This window comes from Primulina tabacum, chromosome 18, assembly GCF_025594145.1.
Source record: "Primulina tabacum isolate GXHZ01 chromosome 18, ASM2559414v2, whole genome shotgun sequence".
NCBI classification, from domain to species: Eukaryota; Viridiplantae; Streptophyta; class Magnoliopsida; order Lamiales; family Gesneriaceae; genus Primulina; species Primulina tabacum.
This window is the reverse complement of record NC_134567.1, coordinates 29,974,577-29,985,427: the sequence shown is the minus strand read 5'-3', so window position 1 is coordinate 29,985,427 and position 10,851 is coordinate 29,974,577. Positions and strand designations below refer to the sequence as shown.

The 10,851-nt window shown below is 33.0% G+C and overlaps 1 protein-coding gene across 2 annotated transcripts; it reads right to left on the bottom strand.

Annotated features, from left to right (window-relative positions):
- Positions 1-4,978: 4,978 nt before the first annotated feature.
- On the bottom strand, positions 4,979-10,566 carry LOC142533259 (vesicle-associated membrane protein 727-like). 2 transcript variants are annotated; one of them, XM_075639956.1, is made up of 6 exons: positions 10,370-10,566; positions 9,580-9,824; positions 9,297-9,495; positions 9,081-9,201; positions 5,394-5,456; positions 4,979-5,303 (listed from the first exon to the last, which is right to left on the bottom strand). In XM_075639956.1, the coding sequence occupies exons 2-6, from the start codon at positions 9,767-9,769 to the stop codon at positions 5,175-5,177; spliced, it is 702 nt and encodes a 233-aa protein (XP_075496071.1). In that variant the 5' UTR covers positions 9,770-9,824; positions 10,370-10,566; the 3' UTR covers positions 4,979-5,174. The 2 variants fall into 2 exon arrangements, with proteins under 2 accessions (XP_075496071.1, XP_075496070.1); XM_075639955.1 differs by having other exon boundaries at positions 10,265-10,560.
- Between the last annotated feature and the right edge of the window lie 285 nt (positions 10,567-10,851).

Below are 10,851 nucleotides of genomic sequence, written 5' to 3'. Positions count from 1 at the left end.
TATGTACTCGTATACAGGGACGGAGTCACCTCAAAAGCTGGGGTGGACTCCAGCTCGAGCTATATTTTTTGGCCTAATTAATAATATGGATTGAATTTTATTTTTAAAAAAATTTTAGCCTTGTTTTTTTAATTTACTAAAATTTTTAGCTCATTTCTTAGCTCATTTCTTGAGGGTTTTTTTTCATAGTCGTCCCCCCAAAATGGAAACAAGAGGATGAGAGCTGCTAGTATGCTACTGGAAATTTCTTGTATGTGCCAAGATTGGTCCTGGTGCTATGCCTTTTTTTAGATTAATCATGACTTGTCTCATGTTGATATTTCACTTTAATGCATTTTTGTTAACGCTAGGAATAATTGTTCCTTAGCAAGTAGTTTATGCTAGTTTAGTCATTCAACCCAAGATCAAAATATTTTCTTATTACGTTCTTGTTTGTGTACATATGAGCGCTGGCGCTTCTCCAGAAGCTGTCGTATTCTAGCGGCCGCGGGGTCCGTTAGGGATAGAACTTGCTTCCGCGCGGTGGGTACCAGCTTCTCTGTGCTGATTTTCAGAATTGAACCTGCCATTTTCAATGGTGTTTTCTTCACGAGATGCTGCGAAGCCAAACATCCCTTTATCTTTTTCCTCGTTGTTTTTACTAAAATAAATCTAAGCGGGCCTCGTGGATAGGCTTCGATCCGAATCGACAAAAGGAGTCGGATACGATCCGACTAATGTAAAGAAATATTTGCGAATTAGGTATTATTTTCACAATCATCGACTTGTTAAACTGTCTTTTATTTTATTTTTAAAAAAATAAAAATAAATCATAGATCATATTTTGAACATTTAATTAATAAATTACCCATAAATTTTGTATATATGTAAAAACGTTGAGCTGTATGTTGTGATTATTCGAAGTCAACATGACATTTATCAACTAGCATAGCATATGGTAGGACATTTATGTCACAGTAATTGACCCATGAAAATATCTCACAAGAGTTTTTATGAAATACATAATATTAGTTGGTGCATTAAACTATTATTATTACATCGTTCCTTGTATTGGAGATTTTAGGTTCGGTCGACCCTACCCCTGCGGGCACTGCCTGCAGGGGTCGATCCAACGACTCGGATTTTTTCGAGCCAATTTTTTTTTTTTTTTTACAAGGAGGTGGGCCCGGATCACTCATGTGAAGTGATCCTGACCGTTCATTGCCCGTGCAGGCAGTGCCTGCACGGGTAGGTTGAAACAAACCGAGATTTTAAGGTAAATTTACAGCCAAAAACTGTTAGAATAAATGCTAACAACGGTAGCGTAGAAACGAATTTGTAGATATAAAGCAATAACCGAAACAAGTGTGATGTTTACAGTATGACTATTGTGTAAAAGAAAACAAAACCAAACCGAGGCCTGTAGCGTGTACAGTTTCCTTAAAACAGATTCGCCCTCTCCGGTATGTACTTCGAGGTTTCAGCGGACGTCTGTTTCCCAGGATACAACGGAACAACCAGCAGTGACTTAGCACGAGACACTACTACGGCGAACTGAAAACGTACATTTACTTTATCACCGAAATTTAACGGAGGTCAAATGAAAATATAACAATATGTAATGCAAAAGAGTGCTCGAAAACGATAAAATTTTCATGTGTTTGAAATGAGGAAAATGAACACACTCTTTATAATCTCCAAAATACACACCAAGAGTCATGCAAGATTAATTAACTTAATTAATCTTTCCATTAACTCAAGAATATAAAAAACCAAAACTCTTCAATTAACTCAAGAATGTGGAGAGCCAAAAGACACTATCATATTCATAAGACATAATTTTTTGTTCAATCTCTAAATTTGATTAAAATTTCCAACAAAAACCTCAACAAACGTGCACATTTGCAATATTAAGTATTTTCATGAGATCTTCGACTTATAACGAAGAATGCGATGTAAACAAATATTATCTACTTGACTTGTTTGAGTTAGTTCTTTTTTTATTAATTTTGGTTTTAAAGTTTTTTTTTTAAAAAAAAACAACAGCTATATTATATGATTTATGTCTAGTAAACTATACGCAATCAATTTTTAATATAGATTAAAATTAAATGTAGACCAATAAATAGACTTGATATTGAAAGGGAAAAATCACATTTGGAATTTTAGTCGATATTTATTATCAAATTTTATTTTTAATCATATATAATTCAATTTCCGGCAATTTTAGTCCATTTTCATGACGTTGTACTTGACATCATATTGACACCCCGAACAGTATCGACACCACATTAATGTCACATAAAAAAATGATTAAAATTAAAACAATGTAATAAAATTAAAAAAAAATTGATGAAATTATAGAAGATAAAAATCGAAAAAAAAAGGGTAAAGATATCAAATTTTCCCCATTCTATACTACCCACGTAGATATGACAGGAACAACTTTTTTATACAAAAAATCAGATCGTATCATGCGTCAATTTTGTAAGACTAAATTCGAAAAATATTTACTTTTCACTGTATATATACCGATTACCCGTATTGAGAGGACTCGCTTATTTCAACGCATAATAAAAACGTAGCCAACACGATAATTATTATTTGTTAAAATTAGATTTGTAGATTATTCATCTCTGTTCAACGCATAATAAAAACGTACGTAGCTAGTCTTGACACGATAATTATTATTTTTAAAAATTGGATTTGTAGATTATTCGTATTTGTCCACTGTTTGTGCATCTCAGGTGCTGATTTTGTCTTTTTTCGAAACAAATCAATATATAATATTTTAATTAAAATAAACAATAAAAATGAATTGTTAATTAACCCAAAATATAATTATTCAATTATGCAACTTTGTTGTTTTATTAGTGTATCGTTATGTTTAAGAATATATATACGTGACGACATAATCGTGCCGATTCTCGTCGGCTACGCATGCATAAAACATTTGTCATATAATTCTAAGCAATATTAATCGAAACAAAATTATTAATTACTTTATTATAGATTTTCCAATTCATTTAATTTATATTTTAAAAATATTTTCAGACATATCTAGAACTATGGATTTAATATCAAGCTAAGATATTTGGTTCGAGTTAAAATTCAAAGGTCAAACAAATATTAATGTGATTTGGTTTCCATTCAAGTGTCCGATTAATTCTAAACCGCATTGATTATTTGACATTACTCATTAATTCAATATTGACAAATTCAATTCATGGATAATATCTTAATATAAGATCATATTTTTTTGTTAATAAAAACAATAATTATTTCTTTATTTTAATTCTAGACTATGTTTCATATATATATATATATAATATATATATAATATGTATATGTATATATATATATATATCTATATATAAACAAATTATGATATATTTTTAGAACAAATGAAAATATAATGATAAAATTTTTTTAAAAAACGTTTGCTAATTTAAACAAAACAACCAATGGGGAATGCCAATGTGAATGAATACATACAAGCTGGCTTATCAAAATTATTGTCGACGATTGATTTTGACAACTTACCCAATTTGAACCGGTTCGATGCTCAATGACCATTGCCGTTTTGCTTTTTCCTTGATTGACGTTTCCCGGACCCCGTTGGAAACAATGAACCGAACAATCTCGAAAACCCAGTTTTCTTACCGTCACCGCTCTTCAACCCAACCTTTCCGGTACAAGAAACCCGAGGCGACCCCGGCTCAGAAACCTGTGGAGCCATATTTCCTTTCGGTTCAGACCGGCTCCTAAACAACCTTAACTTTCCGACCTTGTTTTCCCCAAGATTGCCTCTAACAACACATGATATCTTAGCGTTATGAAGCACCGATGCTTTAGTTTTTCGATCGAATCGGAGTTCAGAATGATGAGAGAACGAGTTGGATGCGTGATGTAAACCGAGTTTCCGAGATGTTTTACGTTGCATGATTGCATGACGATGATACCAAGCTTGCTCGTTGTCTATCGGGATAGAAAACGATTCTGGAGGAAGATCGTAGAAGCTTTCAGATGATTCTAATTTATTTTCAGTTGCCATTTTTGCTAATGTTCTTGCTTTGGTGCAAGAGTAGGAAACTGGGAAAGAGAGGAGGATTTGATATATCGAGGGAAGCACAAGATTGCATTGAAAAAGTGATTGCTTGGTTTTTCACAAGATAATGACAAGGATTCAAAAAAAATTAATTTCAAATATAAAGACAAATTATATACCTACTATTCGAGATGGCCATTTGTCAAACTCTCTAATATATTAATATTATGATAAATATTATTCTATTTTGTGACGATCTCACGTATATTTATCCGTTTAACGAATTAACTATTTATCCGATTAACGAATTAACTATGTCGATATTTATAATAATAAATAAAACGTTTAGCACAAAAATAATTTTTTTTTCATGTATGACATAAATAAAAGATAAAATCACAAAATCAACTCGAAAAACCTTCTTACAAAAGTTTTTTTTGTATATCATACAAAGTAAATTCATAAACATATTTTTTTGTATTCTAATCGTCGTCCGTCGTCAAGCAAATTTATACGAGCGTGGAAACCGATGACTTTTCGTCCATACATTTTCTGGCTATATAATATACATATATTTAAAATATATACGTGTTTTAAAATTTCAAAGAACCGAGATGTACTGGATATATATATATATATAGATATATATAGACACATTCTATATAGACACATTTTGTCACGGCTAATTATATGCTGCTGATGAAATAGAAATAGAATAGGTATGAACGAGGAGCTTGTTTGAAATTGAAACCCAAGAAATTTCACGTCAAAATTTCCAATGAATTTTCAAGTCCACGAATGAAATATTCAAATAAAAAGGCGTACAATTCAATCCTCAAACCCCACACGCATGGGTTGGGGTTTCAAATATCACATGAAATTGTAAAATCCTGAGATATAGGCGACGACACCTTAGCTAAAAGAGCCTTTGCAGATCGATCGTTCATAGTATACCATACAACACCAAAGCTCACTTAATTATCAAGGTGAAATAAACGATCTGGAAGGAACATACGTGTAATGTGCAAGAACTTTAACAATGTCATGGTGTTGCACCAACAACAAATATACAGGAACATACCGTGCTAGTACCAGAAAAGAAACGAAGTTGACTCACAAAACGATATAGATCCAAACTCTGACAAGTTTAGTGAAATATGAACCAAATGATGAAGAGTAGGACAAGAACAGCTCCCCCAACCATCAGCTTCATGTGAAGATTTTGCAGCCACATTTTACGGCGTAGCTGCCTTCCTTGCCTTTGGAAGCTGTCAGCCTGAACAAGATATTCTCTTGAACATTTTCTATCACGTGAAATCCAAGTATCTATATTTTCCTGCAAGTTTAGACAGAAGAAAATTCTCACCTGGAACTGAAGATTTTCTGTTTTATCAATCAGTAGTTCAATCTTCTCACCACGATCCAAGACCTGAAGGCAAAAAATTAGTTCAATAATTGGTGCTATGTTGAAACTGCTTAGTGTAAAAGCTTGAACTCATGTCAGACAACATAATCAATAGCTTTGTATTCTAATATGTGTTAGCCAAGAGCTGGGAATATATATATATATATATATATATATATATATATATATATTTCAATATCCAAGTCGTGCGTCAATTTAAATATGGGATTTTGCTCTCTTCCCAGAGTCTCGAACCTTTGACCTCTTGGCCATAACCATATTGAGTCAGTTTGTCTCAAAAGCACGAGCTAGTGGGAGGCTACAAATTCATTTGTTTATATTTTACAAACCTCACATACTTAAAAGGAATCATTTGGTGAACATGAATGAGAGAGGAAGCCTTTTAAATTTAGGTCCCGTAAGTTAAGAAGAAACTGAAGTTGATGCTTCCCCCAGGCTTAGATACCAACTTACATAGATGCAACAGTGATACATGAACTTCTTTATACAATCCAAATAAAGATACTCTCACAAAATGAGTCTCGCTCTGACATAATTTTCTCAGGTCGTCTCGGTGGATTTTAAAAACAATCAAGGTCACTTGCAGCCTATTCCCTACCACATAGCAAAGTAGAGTATTCTGAATTGGAGTTTTCTAAGTGATATGTTCGGAGTGAATCATAGGACATGCTAAACCACACACATTTTTTTTCCTGAGCCTCTTGCGTATAGTTTTCACCTTGAGAACAAATCTATACATCTAATTCATAAAGCATCCTAACATCCTAGTAATACAGCATATCTGTTATCCTCGAGATAAATTCTTCCGTAATAACCTGTAACAACCCAAATAGTAGCCAAACAGTTTTTAAAATAAAATTCAGTGATATAGTTGTGTAAAGTTTAATTTTGGATAATAACTTAAACAAATAAATCATGCATAATATGATTTTGGTATTATCATATAATTAATAATGAGCTCTTCTAGATAAACATCATTAATGTTTTAGGTTAATTTAATTCTTTAATTTTGGGCTTAAAATATAGATTGAATAAAACCCCTTTTCTGTAACAATCATGCGTTAGAACCCCTAGTCCTAAAACTCTATGTGCCGTACCAAAAACCCTCAACCCCTAACCTTTTATGAGCCCGTTTAAGAAAATTAATAGAAGAAAATCATCCCAAGCTTCCACAATTCCGTCAGATTCTATTGCTTTAAGATACTTGTATTTCAACTATGGGTTATCTTGGAATTTGTCGATTTGGGAAAATATTTTATAGATGATGTTGAAATAAGTGTGGCTAGAATGAAGTTACGAGATTATTTTAATATGGTATTTATGAAAATTGTTGCAACTGATTAAGGATGTGAAAGTGAGTTGAACTATCGGTATTAAATTCCTCATAAATTGCTAAATACTATTTTATAATCCAACTAGCACATAATTGCGTACTTAGACTTTAAAAAATTATATTAAATTATTGGAATTTAAATCCCATTTCATGCACGTTACATATTTATAAACAACAGTGAATATTTAGAATTTGTTTTGTATAAACTTTGATTTATTGTAAAAGTGGGAGCTAGACATTAGAAATAGTGGATTTTAAGTATACAATAAATACTTCAGAAAAACTGTAGGAATTAAAAATATTATTTTGGAATATGCTAAGATGATAATCTGATGAGAATAACATTGTTTATAGATTTTGATATTTCTCATGGTTTCTGACTAATTATTCACAATTAAGCTAAAGATCACAAGTGTGTATACTCCTTTTCCAACATTATTTTGCAAAAGCTCCACATAATGGATTTAGATGCATATTGTTGTTATTGGTGCTTTATTGTTTTCTTATCTGTTGGAATTCTGCATTCGGCTATGTTCTGGCGATATTCTAGTTGATATTTGTGTAATGTGCGCCACCTCTTGGTTCTTACGGGTCAAAGTGCTACATGTGAGGATGCATGTGAGCCACCTCTTGTTTTCCCATGGTCAAAGTGTTACATGATAGGTCGTTATGTTATGTCTGTCATGTAAATCACCTCTTGGTTCCTACGGGTCAAAGTGTTGCATGTGAGGAGCATATGAGACATCTCTTGTTTCCCTATGGTCAAAGTGTTGTATGTTAGAGATTCTGATCAGGATTTTGTTATTTCGTTCTTCTTGAATTCTGACGTCCTATATGCATGTGAATTTATTATTTGTTATTATGAAATCTTTTGTCGTTATCTTTGAGATCGATTTAGTGGTTGAATGTAATAGTGTTCTGGATAATTTGTCTTTAGGTAATGAAACAGATGATGAGGAAGAATACATAAAATATGTTGGAGAGATTGTCAAGGAAGAAAACAATCCGAGACGTCAATTTGTATGGCATGGAGATGTAATTATTTTCTATTGTAAGTTTCAATTAATGATATTGGAAGTTTCTATTCAGAATTTAACTAAAATAGGATGGGCTCACTTAGAAAGACAACTATTTTTATTAACTATTGCATGCGATTCGAGTGAGGAAATCTGGGCCGTACATTTTGGTATCAGAGCATAGGCTTTAAGGTCTTTTGGGGATTTTAGAATTGGGTTATGACAAAGAGGGAGATGTTAGCAACGATCTGCATATGGAGTGTTGGGAGAAGTTTATGATTTAAAGTAGCAGGAACAACATATATATGTAAAATTATCAGAGTGCGTGGAGGAAGCATTGGTTTTGTTGAAAACTAGAAATTTATGAAGAAATCATAGAAGTGTGTACTCTACAAATAATGGACGGAAAAAAATTAGTTTGGGTATGCAAATTATACCAAACTAGTTCAAAAATTGCAAGGACGTACATCAACATTGATTTACAAACATGTTATTTTGTTTGATAGAAAAGTAAGAAGTAACTAAATCAACACATCCTTATTTTCAAAATTATGCATGGCATTAAATAATTATCTGTATGTTTTGCATGAGCATATGCATGGTGTGCATTTCAAAATATGAGGTCAAAATTTTTATAAAGATTAATTTATAACAAGAAGTTTGGCATTTTCTGCCTACCAATCGCAACATAGTGCTTGAATATCCTAAAAAAACCACATTCCAAAATGGGTAAAACATAGGGCAGACTTTCTGAAACAAAATGGTGAACGGAAGTTCATCATTCGAAACTGCTTAGTGGCATGCATTTAATGCTAAGAAACAAGAAATAAAAAAAGGAGCTGATTTCACTATTCTTAATCTAAGATCCCTAATGACCGGAAAAATTGAGAGGTCCCTCCTTTAAGAAGCGCACATCCTTTTCACTTAGCTCTTCAACACATTTTATAATCTATTGGTAGTGATTCATGGACCATTATGAGTGCATGATAATATGTTAGCAGAAAATCTTCTTCTGGCTCAAAATTCAAAGCCATGCTTGTTCGCAAAGGATGAGAAAACAAACATGTAAGTGTGAGAGATAAATTCAATATGACAGATCCAAGTGTTTAGTCCAAAGTCCAGCTCACAAAACTTCAGAAGAAATTCATCGTACTCAAACACAATAAATAAGCATTTTTATAGCACACGGACATGATCTTCAGCACGTTTCTTTAACACCCAAGCAACAATTAACCTACATTTACATTCCATCTAACATTGTATGAAATGAACGATTACCTTCTCTATATTGTCCATCATGATCCCTTTGACCTCTGTTATTTGTGTCTTCAATTTGGATAGCTTATTGATTTCTTCAGGATGATTCATGCAATATTCCATGTGCTCTTTAAGCCTTGGCCTAGTAAAGAATACAATACAAAATTCAGTAAATGTTTGGACATCAGAAAATTTAAATCATCATGCAATTGCACTCAAAATAAGCTATTTACGCACCCAAATTCTCGGTCAAGATTATACGCAATGCTAAATCGATCCTCAAACAAATCATCGTCCTCATCATCATCTGCTAGAGGGTGTTGATCATCATTCTTGATGCTCTCTCCATACCGTTGTTTGAAATCATCCTTCACTTTCTCAAGAAATATGAAAGGTACACTTCTTCCCATTGATTCGTCCGCAACAACGAGGAAAACTGCAAATCAAACGAGTATTATAATGTTTCTAAACATAATTTGAGCTGATAAGGACACAGTGAGCATGTTAGAGGATCAAGTACCAAATCTATTGTCGAGGAGGAAATTGAATGTGTGACCATCGCATGAGTAAGTATACTTGCTGCTATTAGAAGGAAGCTTTTGCAAGCATTGGACGGCAATTGTACTAAAGTTTCCAGAATAAGGAGTGTGCTCGGCCAGAACAACATTCCCTTTCGCAACAAAGCTGTAAATCAAACCTTTTGGACTCATTTTCCGAAAACCAATCCCAGAAAACGAATTATCCCCAGAGACAAGTCCTTTTCACCTAAAGTAAGAGGGGGGGAAAAGCACTTAGGCTGTTAGGCAGACAAATGAACCACAAGCTCAGTAAATGTACTCCCTTTAGCAGAATCCCAAGCAAAGAAAAAATACAGAAGTAAACTACGAGACCTAAGACCCAAATCAGCTTCTGCATGCATCTATACAATTTCTTCAGAGCCAAAAGAATATATAACCCCATAACCCTAACCACGAGCAGTCAAAATAATAAAATTAACAACACAAAACCAACAAAATCAACGACATCGCAACGAAAACCAGTATGCTCGCATGGCAAGTGGACAGTCAATGAGTGAAAATCGAAACAAACCCAGATAACAATTGCATACCTCAGGCCGAAAACGACGATAAAAAAAAACAACAGCATGGTAATTATCATCATCAGATAAAAGCTAAATCAAATCGATAAAACGATTAAACTGAAACCTGTGATGCGAAGAGAAATTAATAGATTCGGATCAAGTTCTGGAACGATATCAATTGATCTGGGCGGATTGCGTCGTGGTTAAGAAATCGGAACTAAATGAATACCAGAGGATAGTAGAATTGAATGATTGCCACCTATCTATTTCATTTCCACCAATTTGCATACAATTTCTCCTTTCTTAACCAAAATTGTTCATATAAAAACAATCCAAAACTTGATCAAGATGAAAACCGTATCCGAAATTTTTTATCCAAATGTAAAAAAGTTCGACCTAAATTATAAAAAATTGACCCAAATTTAAAAAATCGGACTCAAAATTTACATTTTATTTAATGAAATATGTGATAGAATGAACCATAAAAATAATAATTTCAAATAAATGTAATTAAAAAAAACTTATTTTCAACGGTTGGAGGATTGACCCAAAAATTATCTTTTCCCGATCGGACCCGGTTCAAGAATTCCAAAAATCTTTGTAGTCCAAAACACGTTTATATTTCATCATTTTTTGTTATTTTAGCGACTGTTTATCATAAAATGGTCGCTAATATTCAGCGACAGCTAATAGCGACGGTTTTGAACAAAC